This window comes from Ixodes scapularis, unplaced genomic scaffold, assembly GCF_016920785.2.
Source record: "Ixodes scapularis isolate PalLabHiFi unplaced genomic scaffold, ASM1692078v2 PGA_scaffold9__187_contigs__length_104089568, whole genome shotgun sequence".
NCBI classification, from domain to species: Eukaryota; Metazoa; Arthropoda; class Arachnida; order Ixodida; family Ixodidae; genus Ixodes; species Ixodes scapularis.
Window position 1 is genome coordinate 94,051,743 of NW_024609884.1, and position 24,336 is coordinate 94,076,078.

The 24,336-nt window shown below is 47.4% G+C and overlaps 1 protein-coding gene across 7 annotated transcripts in view; it reads right to left on the reverse strand.

The window, feature by feature from the left end:
* Positions 1-24,336, reverse strand: part of LOC8040821 (tetratricopeptide repeat protein 1) — a 75,449-nt gene that overhangs the window by 41,608 nt on the left and 9,505 nt on the right. For 4 of the 7 annotated variants that reach the window (XM_029990810.4, XM_029990809.4, XM_029990804.4 and 1 more), the window contains exons 2-5: positions 17,511-17,772; positions 11,295-11,468; positions 5,192-5,228; positions 2,022-2,170 (exon numbers count right to left, since the gene is read on the reverse strand). In XM_029990810.4, coding sequence (XP_029846670.2) covers positions 2,022-2,170; positions 5,192-5,228; positions 11,295-11,468; positions 17,511-17,772 — 622 coding nt within the window. Of the gene's footprint in view, positions 1-2,021; positions 2,171-5,191; positions 5,229-11,294; positions 11,469-17,510; positions 17,773-18,063; positions 18,297-19,046; positions 19,205-24,336 lie in introns of those variants that run through there. The other 3 variants (XM_040218262.3, XM_040503799.2, XM_040218260.3) reach the window with 3 other exon arrangements.

Below are 24,336 nucleotides of genomic sequence, written 5' to 3' on the forward strand. Positions count from 1 at the left end.
CAGCTGCATCTCACTCAAAACAATTCCTTGTGGCAACGAAATGTGGACACCGGAAAGTCTTCGGGCAGCTCAACTTGACGATCCAGACATCGGCCTGCTTATACAATGGAAAACGAAGAATAGACGACCTCAAGGCAAGGAGGTATCCAGCTTATCTCCTATTCTTAAGGGCTACTTGGTGCAATGGGACTCTTTGTACCTTCGCGACAACGTTCTCCATCGACGCTGGGAGTCCGCTGCGGGTGGCTCTGTCGTCTGGCAACTGGTACTGCCACACACACACTGCTCCCACGCATTTCAACAACTGCACAGTAGTCCAGAAGGAGGACACTTCGGCGTGAATCGCACGATAAAGAAGATTCGCCAACGTTTCTACTGGCTGCAGTGCCACAGTGACGTGAAGCAGTGGTGTCGACAGTGCGACATGTGCGCCTCCCGTAAAGGACCTCACGCCAAACAGCGAGCACCGCTTCAAGAGCATGTGACGGGGGCGCCTTTTGAGCGCGTTGGCATTGACGTGCTAGGCCCACTTCCCCGATCCAAATTTGGTAACAGGTTTTTGCTAGTCATTGTTGACTACTTTACAAAGTGGCCGGAGGTTATTCCAATTCCAAACCAGACCACCCCTGAAATTGCTGACGCACTGGTGAAGAATTGGATCACCAGGTACGGGGCGCCCCTGAGCATTCACTCGGATCAAGGCAGGAGCTTTGGATCTCACGTATTTCAAGGAGAAGTTTGCAAGATCTTCAACATCGCCAAGACGAGGACCACACCTTTCCACCCGCAGTCAAACGGCTTGGTAGAAAGAATGAACCGAACCATCTTACAACATCTGTCGATATTTGTAAATGATCATCAAGATGACTGGGACAGCATCGTGCACCTATTTTTGTACGCATACCGTACAGCAGCTCACGAGGTCACCGGTTACACGCCAGCGATGATGCTGCTTGGCCATGACCTTCGTATGCCCTGTGAACTAACCATCCCACGAGCATCAGAACCGGCCACAGACCCTGTGTCTTTCGTGAGCAAACTGAGAACAAATCTCGAGCGAATGCACGCATTTGCTCGACAACGGCTGTCAAGCGGCCTCGCTCGCATGAAGAGCCAGTATGACGCACACGTCACATCACGCCCTTTTTCACCAGGCGACAGGGTATGGTTGTATAACCCGGTTCGGAAGCGAGGACTGTCCCCAAAGCTTCAGCGTCACTGGCAAGGACCTTTTACAATCGTGAAACGGCTCAGTGACGTGGTCTATCGCATACGTCAAAACGATCGATCCCGGGCTCTCGTGGTTCACCGTGATCGACTGTCGTTGTATGAAGGACTTGGTTAAACTTGGATAAAATTCCAGAAGACGGGAGGGGGATAATGTAGCGAAGCTGATGTCGCGGAAAAGAAGACAACAAGGAGAACAACACGGAGTGCTCGCGCCAGTTGGAAGCCTCCGAGCAAAGCAAGCGGACGTCCAGTAAATGAACAGCTTGTTAGCGGTAATCGCTACAATATGCACTGGTCCAAACCTACTCGCCCGATGAACAAGATGAGGGGCTTTTGGTTTCCGACATTTATCGAGAACACCGGTAAACATACTCTAAATCTATATTTTTTTGTGGATTGGCAGGAAAACACTAGACTTGAAAGACCTAACTATTCTTTTTTACATATTTACTTTTTACTCCAAATGAGAGATCACTATCAAGTGGCAAACACGCGAGGCAGAGGTTCAGGCAGATCACTTCTATTGAAATGAGTAGCGAAAACGGGCATCACCTGCCAGTGAAAGTGCAAAGTACGGGAAGCGGAAGTAGAAAGTCACAAATACTACCCGAAATTTCTTTTTTGCCCGTTTGCGCACCCTTTCACCCTTTTACGTGCTGGAGTTGCAACTACGAGGAACTGACACCAATTGAAAAGGCCAACATCTTGCCAGGTAAATAACTGCCAGTTCGTCGTGTCGAATCCCAACGCAAGCATAAGAATGTGCTCATGCCGAGGTCCCTTCAGCTCACCATGCAAGCGTGACGAGCCTCGCCGACACTGGGATCCAATTCCAAGACGCGCTGGTAGTCTTTGAGCGAGTCATCCAAGTTGTCCAGTTCTTTGTGAAGCTGGGCCCTCTTCAGCACAGGTTTCAGGTAGGTGGGGTTCAGCTCAATGGCTGGCAACAAACAGCAGTGTTAAAAAAAAATTAAAAAGAAAAAGGAAATTTTTTTTTCCTTTTAAAAAGTGTGATTTGGGGTTTTAGTGTTTTATTATTTTTAAACTTTCATGCATACTCAAACAAAAACAGGACCGGATATAATCACAAATTTGGTGAGAAACGCTCCTGCAGGCGACCCAAAAAGGCATCAAATTGGAACCATTTTCGCGCGCGCCGTTTTTCCAACTGTGTTGTCACCTACCATCGCTTTTATTTTCGGTAGAAGGCCTAGCAGTCTTCTCTCCATCGCATTCTTTGGCAGTTTCTAGAGGCTCCTGTGCATTGAACCAACTGGCATCCTTATTTGGGATAATCACCTGATTGGGCCTCGCACTACTTATGTCACCTATGCTTAGCAATTTTCTTTGTGTACTCCTAATAATAAGAATAAAAAAATCCTTTTGACATTCAAAATTGACTAGATTCAACGCCGCAAGACAATCGAAAATGTCAGATTCATGCCACCACCGCTAAGGTATGCGTCTTTTACCTTTTTCTTTTTTTTTTTTGAAATTAGTGATAAGGCGTCTCTTGGCTCACGCTCTTAGCATCTCAGTTTTGACCTCTGCTTTGATGGCATTCAAATTCTTGTTGTTTCTTTGCGTTTTCCTAATGATTGCGTTCCGCACCAGAGCAGGCACGCTTCTATATACTGTAAACAACTTCATTTTCGCAAATCACCTACAATTCACGAAAAATAGGTCCCGCAAACAAGTCCGGTAAAATGTAAACACATTGAAACCTATATTGAGATCCCACCGCGTCGCGAAAATTAGAACCCGCAAATTATTCCAAAACTAAAGCTTTGACTTAAATCGAGAAATATTGAGCCCGCAAAAAATAAGCCATTTGCAGTATACAACAGTTTTAGACACTCAAGTTTGTGCCACCCAAAACAAGTCCTAACAAGTCCCTTTTTGGTAGCATCCCCTAGGCAAAACAGGAGGCCTACTTCTCACAAAAAATAACCAAAATATATTTTCCCTGCCATGAAAGAATGTTCTTGCACATCTACAGTAATATTAAAAGGAGTTTTTCTCCTTTGGCAATTTTGGGTCATCTGTGCAATTTGTGCCTAATATTGTCCTTTGACCACCAAATTTGGCAAGCATATCCTTTAGGATACATAGAATGCAACTATTAAGTTGGTCACAATGGTTTCATTTATAGTTAAGAAAATTTTAAGAAATATTTTGTTGGCCCTTTAAAAATGGCATTTTTGTGATTTTTGTTGTTCATTGCACTCAGTGGTTCACAAAAAACAGATCAGCTTATTTTATGTAATTTCATTAGATTTTTTATGTCCTAGGGTGCCTACATGTTTCCGCCGCTCCGCTGTTTAGGGTGGTGACAACGTTTGTGATACCTGTTGCCAACAAACCAGTGTAGCCTACCTCGTTACCATGGCAAACTCCGCTGTTTTCGTCAACCATTTGGTCACACTCGCCGATCGTGCGCTCGGACTACGCCGCTGATCCTCGTTGGGGCTAGGGAGCGCTCACCGCTCTCGTTCCGACAGCGAGGTTTCAGCGTTCAATGCCGGTCTGTTGCGTTCCATTTTGTCGCGGGAACTCGCGTTTCGATAAAGGCAACGCACATTTCCTGCTCGCAACTTCAAAATATGAAACACCCGAATAAAGAGAGTGACAGCCTCCGACTCCTCTTATGAACAGAAACGGAAGTGGCCTCAAAGTGTTGCCGGTGTGTCAAAACTACAGAAACTCAACGTTGTGTATGTTTAGCGAAATAAGAAGTGGGAAAAAATGGCGGTGCGAGAGGATCTGGGTAAGGTTAATAAGAACTTGGCGCCACCCTAAAGCGGAGTGGAAACATGTAGGCGCCCTATTATGTCCCACATGTGAACACAAAAACACAATTTTTTTTGTTTTGTGCATGGGCATAAAAAAATTAGCTACTTCAACAAACGCCCGACGTGCAACATAGAGATAACAGCAAGTTATCCCCTATCGCCCGCACCGACAAACTCGACTACCACCATGACTGAAGCCTGTCTTCATCTCACCCTGCCACAAGTGCTCATGTATCCTAATGCTTTTTTAATTTCAATGTTCACGTTACATCTGTGTTATGCTACTGATGACTTATCATGCTGTTCAATTTATGATGGTTCGTTTATTGGCTTTACTACTTTGTTACTGTGTACTTATGAATCTATTCAACTCATGATGTTTCATTCTTTCTGTACTACCAGTGTTCGAGTGTTGCCTTGGCATCCGTACAGACGGCTAGCAAGTCCTTAAATAAATAAACATGAAGGAGATTAATCCCTGTAAATAGCAAAATTTTAATTCTATTGTGAATATGAAAAACAAAAAAAAAAATTGCTCTTTTTTCCTGTGGCACGTACTTTCTTAATCTGTCAGCCCTGAATGTTCTTTAAAGTGGCAGTGCAACAATTTTCGGACTTTGGCCAATTCACTGCGGGAAACTCAAAGGGACGACCAGGTGGATGCCGGCGGTGTTGCTGGGATGTCGTCGGGGGCTCCAGCGCTCCCTCTGCGACTGTTCCAAGGCCCAGTTTGGACACAACAGGGCACCCAGCATTGCCCAAGTGGAGACAAGAGAGAGAATGTAGGTCCAGACACTTCAGGGAACAAACCCAGTTCGCCTCAGGGAAGACGGTGGGGGAGGGTACCGGCAGAGGGGGTGGTTTAGTTCACTTTGAATAGATAACGCCACGAAAAGTTGCACTTCCCCAGACATGACACTGTGCCTCCCACGACCGCCACCCACAGCTACAGATCTGGAAATAATTTGGTTTTTATTATGAGATTACGCAGCAGAAGTATTTTGAGGGAAGGTAGCGTGTTTTCTCTCACTTGTATTATGATAAATATAAAAAATACAAGCTACAAGTTTGAAAATTGTTGCACTGCCTCTTAAATGAATGACCGTGCGTTGTCAAAACTGCCTCTGCCCCTGTGTTTTCAAGAAAATAAAAATAAATACAATTCTTACCTCTTGTGCAATCCTTTACTGCAAACTTGTTTTTCTCCTTCGAAAGCCGAGAAAAGAAAAAGGTCAATCAGATCTTGCAGTAGCATTGTGAAACGTTTGCATTCAGGCCGAGAATGCGAAGGGGGAAAGAAAAATCTTCACCTTCCGATGCTCAAAGCATTTTAGTAGGGCCAGACAGGGTGGTGCTAATGGTAATAGACAATGTGCAGGTCATTTTTCTACATGATCCCATTTCACAAAGTGCCATCTGCATGATGCAATGGACATGTGCCACATCATTCCCCACTTCAGGCACTGCGCGGGACATACCTACTAGAGATGTTGCGAACCAACCAAGGTTTCACTTCAAAAATTTCCGCAATCCTCGCCAGGGTTTAAATTCACAATGTTTGAAGGTTTGAGTCGACTGTTTCAACCTTTTCAAGATAGCCAAACTCCAAGGCTTCATACTGGTTTGCAATTCAAGTTCATAGAGTTTAAAATTTTCTAACCTTATACAGATCTTAGCTTGACGGTTTCACATCTCAAGTTGTCGTGAATTCAAAATTTGAGCTTAAAACCTCGGAAAATAGCCTACAGAGCTAAAAAAAAAAGAATACAAACACTACACCTAAAATGTCTCGATAGTCAAATCGGTGCTTGACAATGGGACTGTTGGTTCAAAGAACTCATTGTAGTATGTGTTTTGTCTTTTTTTAGACATAGTCAAAAGAAAGTGGGTTTTGCAATATTTTTCAGGACAGGGGTCACAGACACGCGGCACATCAGCTATCTATTTGCTTCCGTTTCAACTATCATGTCTTCGTTGCTCCACTTGTTGGTGATGTGTGCAAATATCCCCTCGATTATGAGAATGGGCAATATACAGGCACTGAGATAAACATCCTGCTTCCTTACAAATTAATGCCAATCTCACACAACTATGACAAAATGTGATGTTTACAAGCAATAAAAGAATACTCAGGCATTTCATTGAGGTAGAGAGGCGTTGATTTATGTAAAGCATTTTTCGCGAGCTTTCAACGCTGTCCCGGCAACTAACTCGGGTCCCCTAAAAGCATCTCCTGCAGGTGCAGCCTACCAGGCAAGAGGGACGCCCAAGTTGCGCTACATACATCTGAGATGGAAGCATCATTTGGTTTTGTAATAAACCTTCACCATTTCCCTTAAAATCGGTATTACACGAGGGAAGCAGCTGTTTGCACCCAAGACATTATTTGTCATGCAGTGTGCACACTCGTATGACTGCGCATTGACTTGAGCCATCAAAGCATTTCAACGACCTAGGAATCTTGGATATGGTTCGTGTAAAACATTTGCAGCTTTGAAAGTTTAAAAGTTACCAAATTTCTCAATAAAAAGACATGACAATTTGAATTAAGCTAAAAAGGAATCAACTCCCAGCATTTTAGGGTTGGGAAATGAGAAGAGAGCTATTCTAGGTAGCAAATGGCTTTGAGATAACATAACCATTGCCACTCCTACACATACAGGTGTAGGAGTAAGGTCAAGGGAGGGGGGCACAAAGGCTTTCTACTGGGGCTTGCTGTCCCACAGAGCCACAAGGTTGTGAAACAGTATCAAATTTTGTGCCCTGCAGTCAAGTGAACACCCTATCTGACCTGGAAACTAATCTCTAGAATGATCAATTCAAAGTAAATTTTATAGCATGCCACAAAGACGTAGGTAAGACCCAAATCCTAGAACACCTACAAAACTTTCCTTTCGAATGAGAGAAACTAAGTGATTTTGTGCAGCTCTGCTGTTTTGCTGCCTCAATGTCTTGTAGCCCAGGCGAAAATTTTCAACTGGGACCAGTTGGTCCCAGTTGCAACTGGTTTATGGAACAATTCCCAGTTGCAACTGGTCCCAGTTGGAGTCGTCCAACTGGGTCCAGTTGGTCCCAGTTGCAACTGGGTTATGGTACAATTCCCAGTTGGAGTTGGTCCCAGTTACAACTGGTCCCAGTTGGAGTTGGTACCAACTCCAGCAACAATGAAACACGGCACAAAATGGAAGGTTGACAAGACTTTATTGTCAAAAACTTGGAGAATGAAACTAAATAGGTTCGGTGACGTACACGCTCCGGGTTTAGCCACTTGCTTGCGACGGTTGAATCACTTTTTCAGAGGTGATATTCATGAGATGAAGGAAGATCGGCCGCTGGCGTCTGTTAGTGAAGACGTCCTCAGCTTCTCTTCCCATCGCGTGAAGAAAGGTGCTCACCCGTGATCCTGCGTTGCGCAGGTGAAGTCCTGATAAGATGCGGTAGCGCTCCCACCTTGCAATCTCTGTCACAACAGTCGAACATTTTCGAGGTAGACCTCCCGCCATTTTCACCATTGTGCTCTCCGCGGCGTGTTCTCTTCCGTCCGGTCCATGTGCGTCCGGTCTTTCCTGGGTGCCCTCCGATCGCTGAACTGCATCTTTCCATCCTCAAAGTTCACCGCCGCCACCTTGGTGTGTGTACAGTTAGGTCCAAAGAAGCGCAGCTGTAGTTCTGACATTTTCATAACGACGCCAACTTGGGCGATGGCGACCCTTCTCTACCGCGTCCGTCCGACTCCGGATGGATGGATGGATGAATACGGCTGAGCCCTTTGGATCGGGCGGTAGCTTACGCCACCTAGCCATTTTGTTTTACCATTTAAGCTTGGAATATTTAAATGTGAAATCTATATTCACTCCGCAGTGCAAAGAAAGTGAGGCTATGAAACCCCCTTGCCATCAGTGGATAAGAATCCGGCGTCAGCATAGGCAGCGCCATCTGTCGACAGCGCGTACCACTAATCCGCACCCGCGTGCCACGGCGGCCGGCTAGCTCTGATTAGTCAAAAGATAAATTTATTTATTAAAAGAAAAAAAAAATAATGTGGGTATTTAAATAAATGTTTTAATATATTTTAATAATGCACTAAATGTTCATTTAGGTGAACACATTTTGTCACTAATTATATTTTCCAATTGAAAAATTATTTAGTTAATTAAAATGTTTATATTATTTTTATAAATATATAAATGTACCCCAGTAATTAAAAATTCTATATTTGTATAAATCTAAAAATATTAGTGTTTTTAGTTTTCTTCATTAGCAAAGGTCAATACACCCCCAACTTGTCCAAATTGTTGCCCAGTGTGAACTGGGAACGGGAAAGGCATTTGAAGTCCGACTGGGAATCGCTCCAACCAGTTACTTTCCTAACTGGTTCCAGTTCACTCCATTCCCAACTGGGAGTCAAACCAGTTGACTCCCAACTGGGAAAGGTTCAAACCAGTTGACCCCTCAGCTGGCCCCAGTTGGACTCCTATTGGTCCCAGTTGATTCCCAGTTGGGACCAGTTAGTCCCAGTTGATTCCCAGTTGGGACCAGTTAGTCCCAGTTGAAACCAGTTGAGGTGCCAACTGGTCCCAGTTAGAAATTTTCGCCTGGGAGGTGGTCAAGGATGCATGAAGGTGTGCCCAAGAGCTTCTGTAATTGATTGCCACCATCAAATTATGATGGGAGATATTATTATTAGCCAAATCCTCTCAAATCAAGGATTCTTACAACAAAAGAATGAGCATACGAGAGAAAAAAAAAGGGGGGAAATTAAGCTCCACTTTATATTCACCGATAGGATAAGAATGGCAGGGAGGTCTTTCGGTTGTGCTTCCTCGAGCGTGGGCTCCTTACCTTCGATAACACTCTGGTGTCTTGCGAGTTTCATGCGTGCATGCATAGCCAAAGCACAATGAACATGAATGCTGGAGAATAGGCATGTGAAAGGTACGCCCTGCTCTTCTTGTCAGTGACTGTGGACCATTCTAATCTGTTGCTAATCTTTCCAGCAGTTACAGAGGCCTAGCAGATGGGTAGAACACCACGCTTATGATGCTAGCTCCTCTCTTCCTCGGCTCATTGAAAAAAGCTGCTGCTAATCTATGACGAGTGGTGCAACCGGGGAGGCGTGGTCAGAAGACATTATTTCCCATAGCCTCCTGCTACCCGAGAGAAACAATTTCATTTTCAGTAAAGACAGATGTTTACAAGAAATGGACCTTTTGTAGAAACATCGGTTCGAGAGCAAAGGGTTCCAGTACCCTCTCTCTCTTCCTTCTGGCCGAGCAGAGAGGGAAGATGGTTTCCTTGTGTCGACTTTGGGGCGGAAGATTACCCACGATGGGGGCAAAGGCGATTTTCGGGGAGCCGTATCTAGGTCACAGCGCCTCAATGGGTGAACAAGATGTAGCTGACGTTTTGGGTGTGGAATGGGTGGGAGAGGCCTTGCGCACGCCTTGTTTTCTCGCCGCTTAGCCTTGAACCCAGTCGCGTGTCTAGGTGGCAGCACATATTCGCCGAGAGGTCCATTGAGTGTTTTGCCACACCAGGTGTGGGCACTGTGCAGAAACCAGATTTGCATCAAGTGAAGCTGCGTCATGCAAACACAGCGCTACTGCAGGGGCACGATGTCAGGGCCACGTGTTGGTGCATGGATGTCACAAAGAAGCCGTACAGTCATGCCTCATAGTTATGGACCCCGTTATTATGAACACACTGCCATTTGCAGCTCCAGCCCGGAGAACAAGAACGGCAGGCCAGGCGGCGAGGAGCGTCAGGCACGGCGTTGCCATTACCGCAGGGTTCCATTTGGCATGCTTGTGCATTGTGCAGTTATAACGGAAAAAGCAAGTGCGTTAAAGCATATAATAGCTGCGTTCAATTTACCTGCACCGGTGCAGTAAACTGTAGGGCGGTGTACTTCCCGCCGTATCTCAATACACATAATGGAAGTACACTGCCCTACAGTTTTCTGCACCGGTACAGAAGGCGAAGGTAAATCGAATGAGGCAATTGGTGTGTTCCGCCCTGCAATAGCTTTGCCCGAAAGAATCGGGATGTCCGATTTGACATTTCGTAGGTTGTATGCAGCAAATTGAGCTCAATCCTTGCACAACTTGAGCACACAAACTCCCGCTGGCAGTGCACGGCTCTTGTGTACAATTTACAAAAAGTTCCTATTCTTTCTCTAATGCAGGGGAGAACTGCACGGGCAGCGGTCTTTCGAGCGATAGATGTCGGGCAATGGCTTTGCCTTTTACGCATTGGAAAGCCCTTTGCTCTAAACCCTTTCAAAAGACTAGTGCTTGTTTCCAGATAATAGCAAAGACAAAAAAAGAAATGCCTGCTGCATTTTTAAGCCCGTCTGCAGTGGCGAGCCATTTGTGACGAGTCCTTAGAATGGGCACTTTTAGCGAGGCAGATTGCGGGGCTCCAAATAACAAGCACACGGACGTTGTATATTCTAATATTTCCATTTGATAAAGAAATAAATCAATCCTTAAAGACACACCAATGAATTGTTTGTGAAAAAATTGTTTTTTTTTTTTAATTGCCCCTTGAGGTATAAAGCTAAGAAGCTTTGTACTTTAGGACAAATCTAGAGTATAATAAAATTTAAAATTTTTGAGATAAAGCAATTATTTATATATTGTTCAAAAGAATATTTTAATACAAATATATGACAAAGATTAATGCTGTAGCTCTTTAATTTCTTTAGATAACGGCTCAGAAATCTAGCAACAAAACGTCAAAGGAGCCAAGTTAGCACATTTTTGGTGCGAGGTACATAACCTCCACAATGCTGTAAATATTTACATCAATAGTACCCATGATCTATTGTAAGAACAAAATATTTGAGACTTGTGATATTTGTATTTTGCACAGTAGGTGTCACCAAACATGAAATCCCAAACTTCAAAAATCAAATGTGCCATTCTGGCACACAAATTTTTTTCTCTTGAACTTTTTTCTTTTTTTTTTCAAAATCTTTTATACCTTTTTTCCTACACATGTTAAGGAGTAACGTGTAAAAAAATATGTTTGGACTTGCGCGCATGGTGTTATCTGAACAGAGCCAGTACACTTTTCCCACCACTTGGGTTTTTGTGGCCACGCCTGTTTATCATTTGTGATCTTAACCTCAATTCCTTATTATGGAGGATTTTTCCGGGGAACAAAGGTGCCCACATTAATGAGACAGGACTGTAAAACGCTCTTTTCGATCCACAAGCCGACTTTCATGCTCGATTGCCACGTCTCGCAAGAGGTCTAAGCATCACCCACCAGTCTTGTCCAGGTGGCAGCGCGGTTTGAGAAGAGCACCGACCGCTCTTGGGTCGAGTCAAGCGGACAGATGCGCAGGGCTTCGGTGTAGGCCTCCAATGCTTCCATGTAGAGGCCCTCCTTGAAGCTGCCATTGCCAGTGGCCTTCAGCTGCTGCGCCCGTTCCCTGCGAGACTAACGACACAAGAGAGAGGGCTTGGCAGACCTGCCCAGATGTGATGCTATAGAGAACTCTTTTTCTTCTTTCTGGCTAGGTCTATTGATAGAAAAGAGGCAGTTGCAGCATACCAGGCAGGGGAAACCCAAGAGAGATGGATCCGTCCAACAAAAAGACCCTCCAGTTGCCGCCATTTTGCGACTCTCGTGGCCCCTGTCGACCATACATTTTCTGTTGCCCTATTGGGTGGGAGAAACATGCTCAGCATGACTCTCCACCTGCATTGTGCATTACCAGTTTGCCGACCTCTGTCGAAAGTCATTACTTCATTTGCCATTCTCAGGCAGTTTACCCTTTTTGTGTTATGCGATAACCAGGGCTCACAGCCAGAGTGTCTCGTATTCAAGCGTATTTGCTTGGCCTTCGTGAGAAACCAACAAAGGGAAGAATGTTAAATCTTTCAACATTTTTTGGAAATCATCTTCGCCGAGATAATCCCCAGAGAGCCTTCTAGGTCTTTGCCAAACATAGCTCATTGGGGTTGGGGTGGGGGACAGGGCAGATGTGTTCATTCCTTTGGTGCTGTGCAAACATCAAGCTCCAAACATTGTCAAATGTTTTCAACAATTTAAGAACTTCATCGGTTGATGCGGCAGAGTGTTTCGCGGTGTAAAAGATCTGCAAAAATGAAACAAACTTTCCAGCTGCATTCATTCAGTCATGTACTGACTCATAAAAAATAGCTTAATATTTTTTAGTGTTGTTCCCAAAAATGATACAATCATTTGTCAAAGGCCCCGAGAAAGTATATCCGCTAAACAGAAAAAAAGAAAAAGAATGCAGCAATTTAGTTTTTAGCAGTGTCTGGAATAGTGCCTAAAAAGGTTGCCACAGCCCACTGGCAAGAAAACTCAGAGCCCAGCGAAGTCAGGCAACACTACGTACACTCAAAAACCAGGGACAAGCTCTGTAGATCGCCTCGTCTGAGGGTGCCGCTGGAAAGGTGTATAGGACGGCACGAATCCTGAAGCTGGCTCCGAAATCGGTTGGGAAAATCCGCACCTGCGCATTGCAATCTCAAATTTTCATTGAAGGTGAACTTTATTAGCGGATTAATTTACCTGAAAAATTTTCAGGTGTAGCTCCCTCCCCACGAAAAATGAGACCAGCAAGCTTGCCACAGTCAACAGTGGATGTCAAAGCAGAAGACTAAGTTAGCGGCAGTAGTACTTGTGGCGTCATCTCCTGATAAGCACAGCGAGCAATCTTACACACTCAAATGGAAGCAGACGATGCACTCAATCAAAAGCAAATGACCTGGTAATGTGTGCTGCTGCGCCTATTAAAGGGGTTATGACACGAAAATTAAACGGATAGATTATTCTTGAAATGGAATGCTCATAGGCTACTTAGTATATACACCAAGTTACGAAATTTTTAGAGCTCTGATAATTGCAATATTCAATTTACGAATTTTTATAATTTTCATCTGGTGACCAGGCAACACTGCTCAAGTTAGTCACACCATGGTGTCCATAAACCACGTGACCATGAACACTCTCTCATTCTAGGCGCCCCCATGAACGCCCAAGCTCTTCTCGTCGCGGTACGAAGAAAACCGCTCGAACAGCTCGGTAAACTGAAAGCTATTCTCGCTCTCGCCCCCCGGCCGGTTGACCTTCCACCCTGCATGCGCCTGCGAGATATTACCGGACGACGGTGACCACGGCGAACTCGTCGTCGCTGGAGCTCGTCGCCAGCGGGTCGCAGTCAAAATGAACAGCTTCCAACATCTCTTGATAGCAATCACTCTCATCGCTGCTGCGATCAATGTCGAACACTTCGACAAGGCGATCGATGCCATAGACGTAATCGTCACAGACCGGATGCTGGAAATGTGGAAGGTAAACGAGGAAGCTGAGAGTTGATATGCCAAGAGGGCAGAGTCTGTGAGTGCGTGCAAGTAGACACCGCGCTGGAGGCTGGCTACGTCATCAGCCTCCAGGTCCGCCCAGATCTGCCCCTCCGAGGGGCCCGCATATAAATTGATTTATCCACGAAATTATTGCGCCTTTTTCAAAACAAATTTCGCAGGATTATAGGAACATACAATGGGTCCTAGCAGTATAGTTATGTAATATTTTATTTTTGGCGTGCCATAACCCCTTTAAGATATGGCCCCCCACAAGTACTACTGCTGTATACACCAACTCATGTTTACAAACAAACCGGAGCACCCCTAGCGGCACGCCACCAGCATGCATGATGGGGTATGGGCAAGAAGCACTGTGTCCTGCATCAACAAACTATTGGAATGTGATGTCGTCGGCGTCCAGTGTGACTCCCTGTGTTCCTTTTCCCGTTAAATTGCTGATTCTGCATCTTCCCAGCAACATTTCACTAGTTTAGTGGCCCGAGTTAAATTAACGAGGTTCGTTACACCGCAAAGCTTTGTGTAAATTATGTGATGCACGGCGATTCATTCCGCATGAACGCCGCAGAATGGACGCTGAAACCTCGTTCAGATGATGAGATTTTGCTCGCTATTTGCTGTCGCGATATCGCTCGTGTTGCAAAAGCGTGGATGATAACTGCGATGCTTGACGTCAATATTGAAAATCGCAAGTAGAATTGGACCAAGTGAATCAGGCATAACAAGTCAGTGATGGCCATTGGTAACACTGGTCAATATCTCCTTGCATCTGCTGTTTACATCGAGCTTACTTACCCCAAACAACCTTCAAATTTACAAGTCGTTTGAGGCCTGCACTTCATCTTATCGCAATGTGTGGTCTACTGGCTGCTGCCCTTTGAACGAGTTTGACAGAGCAGCTGACAGTTTGAACGATCAGACGGCAGTTTGAATGTGAAGACACGCTGTATGTGGCCCTCGAGTGGTCTGGACAACTTGACGGTTTTCCTGCGTTCATGTCGGAACGAAACAAATAAATCTGACAACCACAAGTAGCCGTGAATTCAACCCTAAGTGCTTCCCGCACAAGCAATTGTGGTCCCAGGGTGTTTGGTTTCCCTTTTCACGGCACCAATCCACGTTCTCGGATGAACCTAGGAGGCAGAAAGCACATGAAGACTGACCTTCACAGCTCTCCCAACTCTTTTGGTACAGCCCCAGTCACGGCGTTTCAATGAGAAGGCAGGTTTTATTCTGGTTTCTTCCAAAACATCATAGTAATGCTTGTCCCGCATGGTGACTTCCGCCCACATCCCCAGGCCGGAAGTGCACTTGACGCGCCACCACCATAGCGTAACAGAGTTGGGTTGGTGTATACCACCTCTAACTCAATCATCTGCATCGACATCCGCCGTTGACTATGGCAAGTTCGTTGGTCGCAATTTTTAAAGGAAGAGAGTTATCTTGGGAATTACACAAGGCACCACCAAAATACCCTTTTGATAAAAATTCTAAATTGCTATGTGCAGGTGCCGATTTCCCCAGTTGATATTAGAGCCAGCTACGAGATTTATCCCACGCAACATTATTTTTAATGACGCTGCATGACCAAGTTGTGCGAGATTCATTCCCAGCACCCCGCAATTGGTTGCACAATATATGCCTTACACGTGACATTGTATGGCACCGTACCAGCTGTGTCCATACCTTCAGCAGCAAATACTTGGCACAATCAAATTTGTTCTTCTCGACAAGTCTCGCCAAGAACGAATTTGATGGTGCAAAATATATGCTGCAGAATGTACGGACACAGAAGCATGGTACGGAGAAATGGCGGCTGATGAGACGTCAACGCAAGCCATGTATTGGAATGAAAGTGGGCTCAAAACTTCCTCCACAATATCGCGGCACCTGATCGCCTCCTGCGAAGTAGCACCTGTTTTCTAGCCCAACTGTTGTTTCGTAAAAAAATATCCTACCCAATTAAAAAAAAAAAAGGACTTATGAATTATAATTCCAAGACGACAACGAAGGAGAGGAAGACCAGAAGTCTCAAAACTTCCTCTCCCTTCATCGTCTTTCTCCCTAATCTCTGGGTTAAAGTTTATCATGTTTAATCATCACCAGCTTGTTTCCACCCCAACATTGTGTTCACTTGTTGCCATTTTTTATTTTTGCGTTAAACCGCGGCGCCTTTTTCCCAGCCCCGTGACGTCGGGTGAAGAGCGTAAACACGGGGATAGCACGCCGTCAGCCACGTAGCTTTTTTAAGCCATCCCCCTCGCCAATTTCCTTTTCAAACATTAACCACACGTGACCACTGAATGGTGCATGGTTGCATTTACGACTAAGTGGCACCAGGTTCTATTCATGATCGCAGCAGCTAACTATCTGCTGCCTTTATTTGGTCGTGCAACAATAAAATCAAGAAATTACGTATTTTTTACATTCTGTTACCATTGTGCCAATGGATACCAGCATTCTGAAGATGTGCGCGACTTCATTCAGCTTGAGAAATATGTTTTGTATCGAAAGGAATTTTTCGACAGACATCATTTTGTGCACGCCCGCGTGAAATAATGCGTCGCAACCAAAATTTAACCATGCAGTCAAGTTTGACTAGGGTGTTTTAAGAATAAGTATTGTTGCCAACGTTGGATCAACTTAATTCGACTTGGCAGGGGCACACCTGGCTTGACTGTCTAAGTCATCAGATTTGAAGCGAACGAAACTACTTCGATGAAACCCATTCACTGTTGCAACAACGGGCCGAAATCTATCATCTGAGCAGCACGGTGGCTCTTGGTAATCTAAAAGAACCGATTCTAGTTCACGTCACTGCGAAGTTCAGGGCGTAATCCAAGATGGGCATGCCGATGAACAAAACTCTCCGCGGAAGGTTTCTGCAGTCGTTCACACTGCAAAGCTCCATGTTGCTCTCGGCAACGTTACACACTTTCGTTTATTCACACAGCTCAGCGTCTCGGCTTGTCCTTTCGTCGTGTTCCATCGTCCGCCCATCAGGGTCGCGCCGGTCCTGCCATCCCGCTGCTCTCATTAAACCTACCAGATGGAGCAGGCACAGCATTCTGGCACGCACAGCTGGCATATCGCGCTCCGCGTCCGCTCCTCAAGTTTTGTTTGGCAAAACCTCCCAGACGCACAACGGATCGCGACGAGCTGATCGAGGTCCTTGTCTGCTCCTCAGGCCCTTACCCGCCCCGACTTTGCTACGCTCAACGTAAACCCTACCGGATGGAACCAAGCAACGCTACAGCCGCAGCCCATGGAACCAAACACCCAACTCGCATGTGACAGGGTCACGTGCACCCCACATGGGTGCAAGGATATAGTTTTATGTATGGGCATCAAAACAGTTATGTGATGCCCTCCCCGTGAGCGTCAAAGTGCTGTTGGAACAGCTGGCATCCATACTTCCATCCCTTTCAACGCCATGCTCAGCTCTCAGCCAATCTCTCTGTGTCTAACCAGAAACTTCAATCGGGAGTCACAACCAGAGGTCGGCATTTTAAGTCGCCCTCACTCACCCTCACCCTCGCACAGGCACGTAGCCAGGATTTTGTTTCGGGGGAAGGGGGGGGGGGGGGGGGGGCTTATGACAAAATGCTGTATGAGGGGGAGGGGGGAGAGGAGGCCCCAGCAAAATGGCAGATTTCGGGGGGGGGGGGGGGGGGGGGGGGCCCAGGCCCCATGGTACCCCCCCCCCCCCCTGGCTACGTGCCTGCCCTCACAGCCACACTCACCTTCAGCCACTCACTCACCCTCATAGTCACATTCAACTTCAGACCTTCACTCACCCTCACTGCACCTCACCGCCCTCGTACCCCTCATGCACTCGTGGCCCTCACGGACTCGTACCTTTCACGCACTCGTGGCCCTCACGGACTCGTACCTTTCACGCACTCATGGCCCTCACACCCCTCACGAACTCATGGCCCTCATGCACTCATGGCCCTCATGGCCCTCATGCACTCATGGCCCTCATGCACTCATTGCCCTCACGCACTCATGGCCCTCACTCACTCGTGGCCCTCAAGGGCCTCACTCACCTGCAAAGATGAGGGTGAGTGAGGGCCCTCATGAGTGAGGTTCGCCGAGGTATGGTCGCAACGAGAGCATACCGTACCGCTTTCTCCTCTTCCGTCATGTCTTTCTCCAGCTCGACGAGTTTCTCCTCGTCGACAGCGTACAGGTCTTCAGCGTCGCTGTCCACCTCGGCTTCATATCCAGCCTCGGGAATCGTTGCGTCGTTGTGGCGCTCACTTTCGGCGCTGGGGCAGTCCGGTTTCCGCCTCGTCCCACTAGCCTTGTCGTCAGAAGCTGGTGCTGTGGTGCGGTCATCGCTCCGACCGTTATCCCGAGTGCTGGAATCCATCAACGATCCCGACCTGCAACAGAGTACCACGAGCTCACTCGAGAAGCGGCGTCAAAGCGAAAACGAAAGTACCAAACTCAGTCAAACATTATGTTACGATTGGTCGATGCTTGGCCTTTTTAGTAGACGTAAAAAGCGATAGGCAGAATTAAGTTGAACCCTACGTGGAAGTGCATGAGCCGCGCTTAAATCCTGTTAGAAGTGGACATGAGCAGGCAGTTTCATTCAAGTTTCAAGCGAGCTCCATAGCAAGTGCGGGGAGCTGACGTCCGCAGGAAACACTCGGGGAATCACAAATCCATACCTTAAGAACTCGCGTCGTAAAAGGTAGAATTGAGAAAGATCACGATGACAACCCGCTTCGTCGCTTGACGCGCGACAGAGCGTACACAAAAGAGCAACTGCACAACCTGCGGAGTTAAACAGAGCAGTCCAGGGGCAGTCTAACAACTGTCTAACATCGACAGAGAGATGAATGAATGGATAAATGCTAAGGGCTGAACCCAACGACCGCACGAGCGATAGGTTGCGCCACCCAAATACCGGGTGAAACAAGGAGACGGTAGGCTCTTTAAATCGACCGGAAAATTCGGTTTCTTAACCTATCGCGCTACGACTTTGCGCAGCGTTGCCCACACATGGTGCATTTTTTTCGTAAAATTTGCAAAGAGCGGACTTACCTGAGGAAAAAGTAAAGAAAGAAAAAGGCTTAGCTCCTATGGAAACGCAGCGACGCCACCGGTCTGCAATCAACACGGCGCCGTTTTGCACGGTAGACAAGAGATGGCGCAAGGGGTCGCGACGCCAACTGCCGCCAACGAACGAGCAGACGACGCCGAGAGCCGGCGTAATTAGCAGACAAGGAACTGCAGTTCCTTGTTACCGCGCCTGTCTTTTTTTGTTTCTGCGACTGTCGCCGCCTGCGGAACGCGCGCCGCTTTTGAGTGGAAAAGATCGTCTGCTAAAGAGCCTTTGAGGAATACCTCGGCCGGCTCTCGGCGCCCGTATGCTCGTTCGTTGGCGGCGTTCGTTGCGCCATCTCTTGTCTACCGTTCAAAACGGCGCCGCGTTGATTGCAGACCGGTGGCGTCGCTGCGTTTCCATAGGAGCTAAGCCTTTTTCTTTCTTTACTTTTTCCTCAGGTAAGTTCGCTCTTTGCAAATTTTACAAAAAAAATGCACCATCTGTGGGCAACGGTGCACGAAGTCGTAGCGCGATAGGTTAAGAAACCGAATTTTCCGGTCGATTTAAAGAGCCTACCGTCTCCTTGTTTCACCCGGTACAAACCTCCTTGTAGAAATAACCACTGATCAGTGGGTTCGACGGATTGGATTGGATTGGATTGGATTTGGGGCTAACCCCTTTGTATCGGGGGATCTCAGCAGCGCTGGATCTAGCCTGGCTAGTAGCTACACTAGCCAAAAACGTAGTTGTGTTCTTTTGCTCTCCTCCACCAATACTCCAGTCTCCTCTTTGTCACCTCCACTGGCTGCGAGCTATCGGCGTCGTACTGTTCGTCAACGCCCCGGAAACCCAGCGCCACCGCCATGTCTGGTTCGTACGTCACGTCCGGCTTTATACCCGTGCATTCCAGTACGACGTGTTCCGCCGTCTCGTCTGCTCCCTGCGCGCACATGACGCACTTTGTGGACACTGTGGCCAGACCTTGATACAAGCATGTCTAGGTTTGGAGAATTTTTTTTTATGCAAAAAGTTATTTTATTTTATGAACAGTTGCAATTAAAAGAAACCAATTCTAATCACTGAAGAAGTTAATAACTTATTTTTTTGTACTGTATTAACTGAAATAACCAATCAGCGCTTCCCTTGATTCATCCCTTAGCCATCACCATCCAATCCGAAGCCAACTGGCCAGCCAGTCGCGCATGCGCACACGAGTCGAACCGCAATACAAGGTTCGTCGAATTTTGCACTAAAAAGTCGAACCTGGTCGAACTCGAACCTCGTCCGGTTCGCGACGAGGTTACAGAAGCCGGATCGTCATGTTGTCGGCATACCTCGGCATTCTCACTCATGAGTGCGATCACTCACGATCACTCACGCTCACCGTCAGATTTGAGGTGATCGTGAGTGAGGCCGCGAGTCTCGAAATATTGTGAGTGTGAGTGTGAGTGTGATCGTGAGTTACGTGAACTTATGAGTGTGAGTGTGAGTGTGAGTCCTAGGAACTGATGAGCGTGAGTCTGATCGCGAGTGTGATCGCGAGTTCTGAGAACTAATGAGTGTGAGTGCGAGTGTGAGCCCTGCGAGCTCATGAGCGTGAGTTTGATCGTGAGTGTGATTGTGAGTTCTTAAAACTCTTTGAGTGTGAGTGCGAGTGTGAGCCCTGCGAACTCATGAACGTGAGTTTGACCGTGAGTGTGATTGTTAGTTCTTAAAACTCTTGAGTCTGAGTGTGAGCTTGAGCGCTAAGTGAAGTACTCATGAGTGTGAGTTTTGAGGTCTCTTGAGTGTGATTGTGAGTTTCGAGGCTCATGAGCATGAGCCTGAATCAAGACGTGAGTCTTTGGGTGGATATGAGTCCGGTGATCGCATTAGTCTGCGTGATGGCGTGAGCATGAGGACCATGGCCAGGATGAGTCGCGGTGAGCGCTGGTATATTCTTAGCTGGGTTGGTCACGTGAGCTCCCGGGCCGTCTTAGTGGGCGAGTAGACTCTCGTTTCGCAACTACTCCGTGGAGTTCTGGCCTTCAGGGTTGGTTTGGGTGTCGCTCGCATGCTCCTTCGCCATGTGAACGCGCCGGTTCCTGTGGAGGGCGGAGGAGGGAAGGGGGGGTGCTTGTTCTTGCAGGCTCCTCCTTGCCAGCGCCCTCCGCAATGTCTCAACCCGCTGTAGAGGGCAGAGGGGGTATGAGGAAGGGGGGGGGGGGGGGGGGGGGTCGCTTTCGTCTCTCCTCGGCGTTCGCTCTTCGCTTCCCAGCAGACGGCGAGACGCCAACGGACTGACGGCGCCTCGAGGCGGCGCGGTAACGTCGGAGTTGGGGAAGCGCTCCAAACGGCTAGCGCTCCTCTCTCTGTGGCATAGAAAGGTTCGTGTGTATTTCGGTTCCTGTTGTCAAGTTGGTGTCAGTGGGCACAGACTTTTATGATTGCGTCAACTATAACGTTCGCACAGCTGCAATAACATTAAATGACTCGCATGATCCTCATCAGCATCCGGAATTTTATTTCTCCGCGTACCTCAACGTACCTTTCGCAATGAGTCATCACTCAGGAAGTGCGACAAAGGCGGTGTCATGATCGATCGAAGCTTCGAGTGAGGTCTTTCACATTGTGCGATATCATGCTTTTAAGTGTTGTTTGGGGGCAAGATGGCGCAAGTGCATGACAGCCAGCCGGCAATGGCCAGGCGGCGCCACGAGAGTGCTGCATTCGGCGCCACAAGCGGAGGGGTCTCTCTTAATGGGTCGGCCAGTGGCTAGTCTGCCCGTCGGGCCGTGGCGAGCGGCGGCGAACCCGATTTCAGCAGTCCTCGTGTGCACGTGCGCGCCATGTCCCTTTTTTATTTTATGTGGTTTTTTAAGACCATCGGGAGCCTTGATAGGTCCAAGTGTTGAGAGCATAATCTGGAGCTGTCATTTGGACACCTGTTTGAACTGTCTTCGTGCGCTTGCGGCGTCGCTCTATAATAATCGCCGCCCGATCGGTCTGTGATTCGCTCGTCTCCCAGGAAGTGACACAACGCAACGAGAAGGCAGCGAATGGGTTTACTGTACATCCCGGTTGCCCGTCTTCGAGAGCCGGCAGTCCGGACCCGCCGACCCTGGTTGTCGCCCGTCGTTCATAGCTGGCAGTCGGAGTCCACGCCTGCGGATCGTCCTTCCCACGCACTGCGTACGCTAGCTGTTCCGGGCTATCACAGCCAGAGTTTCGCTGCAGAACCACTCCTGGACCGCAATGGACTAGGCCGATAAGGCCAGGCTTGCCGTTTCCGCCGGTCCTGATCCGAAGCTCGCTGGTGGAACGATCCGGGGACCGACCTGGGCCGGACCAGCCAGAACGGCTCTATCGTTCATGCCCGGCCCCAGCCTCGTGCAGCAGGCTCTTCCTCTTTCCTCGCCGGCTGGCCCCCGCTCGCGCCTTGCTCGACCGTCCTCTTCTTCTCCCGGCGCCCCCACGACACTAGAATAAATTGTGGGTAATTAGAACCAAACTCTCCGTGCTAGAGAACAGTGCACAAGTCTGGCGACAGGCAAAAAAGTGTGCGTGTGAGAAGGATATTTACGCTTCGCATGAGCTTTTTCTAGAAAAAAAAAAAAATTGCATACTCTTTTCTGCACGCCGTCACATTTGTTACATGACTCAGCATTAAATTTGGTAGCCGAAACAAACAAAAATTTGTTCTACGAAAATCCACTATTTAAAAACTTGCATGCTTAAAAGGCTTTGGTTGCGACCGCGCGTGCCGAACGGCGCGCGCGGTCGCAACCAAATGCACGCCTACAACTACGAGTGCCGGAACAGGTCGAAGGGCACCTCGCTTGAAGGCCTGATCGCCTGTATCTCGACGTCAAAGCGAAACAACAATCGGCCCAATTTTTCCTACTGTATTTCTCTAAATGGTCGTCTCAGAGACTCGTAAAAAAACTAGTATAAATACGTTATTTTGCAAAAGGAGTCTTTCAGACCACTTTCCAAGCCTGCACATCTATTTTCGTTCACTTCAGCAATTAATGTAAAATTCACTTACTTGATGCATCGCACTCCAGTAATCCACCTTGTCGCCGTGTCGCTTACCAAGGTCTTAAAGGGAAGCGGTAAAGTCTGACGCTTGGGTCATCTGCACGACCGTGGCAGTCTTTCACGCAGCAGTAGCGGCGTTTATTTTTGGGGGAAACTCTAGGCTTAGGGGAGATGTCACAGGAACCCGGAAAGGTCATAGAGACGTGAAGTTGAGACTTAATTTTATGAAAAAACAGTTCCAAAAAGGCTCACGCCGATCCAAAATGCCAGGTTCACACGTGGTTTCTAAATGCGCCCGCCCACACTCCTCGCGACCCAGGCCACCCAGGCCGTCCTGGACTATCCAATTTGTTTTATTTTTCAGTCGCTAGATGGCGCAACGTGTAGTGCCAACTTCCAAGCTGCATTGCTGGTTGGGCTGGTTGCCTGTGGGCACACTCAGCAAACTGTGGAAGCTACGACTCTGTGGGCCAATTAGAGCGTCGCTTAGAGACAAGTGGCATCTAGAATGGACGCCTGTGAGACGCTGCCATGTGTCTTACTCCAATAAATCTACTGGCTCATCGGGATTCGCAGAACAGACTACTTCCATAAAGCCCTGCATGCAACACGGCGCGCGTTGCACTCTGGGAACTAGTTGGCCAGGGAGGAGGGTGGCATGGTTTCGGTTTCGATCGACACGTCGACAAGAGATCGTTTTCTGGTCCCGAGAGCGTCATTTGAGGTCTCTAAACTAACCTAAATTGCCAGACCTCGAAGCTTTAGTACAAGCCTGAGACGTATAGCTTGTCTGAACATATTCTTGTTGTATTTTTGTACTTGAGCCTTCCTGTTAACGTTTCAATCGAGGTATGTGGACGAGCCAGTGCTGGGAATCTCGACGCTGCGAAGCTCGAGGATCTTGCTTGTGTAAGAATCAACAAGCTGTGGCAACCAATTAGTACGCATACATCGAGCTCGCGCCTTTACATTAGTGTTGTTGATCAGGAAGTTTGTTTGTTTTGTGTGTCCATAGACGAAATATTACCTTTTGCAATTACTGTTTTTCTTAATACGCCTGAGAACGCGAGGTAAAACTCGGAGGCGCTGTTGAAAAGCTCAATTTTAACACACTTCTTATCTCTTATCTGTACTGACCCGCAGTACTGCACGAAGTGAGGTCCCCACCCGCTTGGCATTCCTCTAAAGTTCAACATGGCGTATGCGCATAAAGTTATCCTGCCAATCATATAGGCACATTCGCACATACAGACCGTTTTTAGAAGGCAAAAGTCGAGCACTTGTGTGAAGAATGTCGCACCGTTCGCCGGGAGTGCGCCGGACGGGCATGAACCCCTATGCGGTGCGCCAAACGAACGAAATTATTCAAAGCGCGTTTGACGGTTGCTAATGGCCATAATATTTGTTATGTGTTTGCTTTCTTCCTGCCTGAGTATGCCAAGATAATTTCAGACACACCGTTCAGGCACAGATCTTGGGCGTCAGTGAAAGCTCGTGCAAAAAGGCTTAGCGACGAGTAGGGGACGCTTTTATGGCCTCCGTCGTAGCTAGCCGATCTCAGCGTTTGCGAAAAGTTAATCTTCTATCAGCATAAAATTCGAGTGGGAGATATATGATGACAGGAGGAAGACATCATAGTAACTTTTGTGCAGTAGTGAAGTCGAATTTATTGCATTTCCTTAAAAGTTCATGCGTAAACGCTGGGCTTAACTTTGATACCATGTGAGGGTGCGGCTTGCTTTTCGCCCAATGAAGTAACGAGAAGCGGACGTTTGGCAAACGAAATACGTGTAAGGCTCCATATGAACAAATTTCAGTTCTAGTTCACTGGTACGAGACGGGATTATTGAAATTGAGCTCAAACATGCACTCG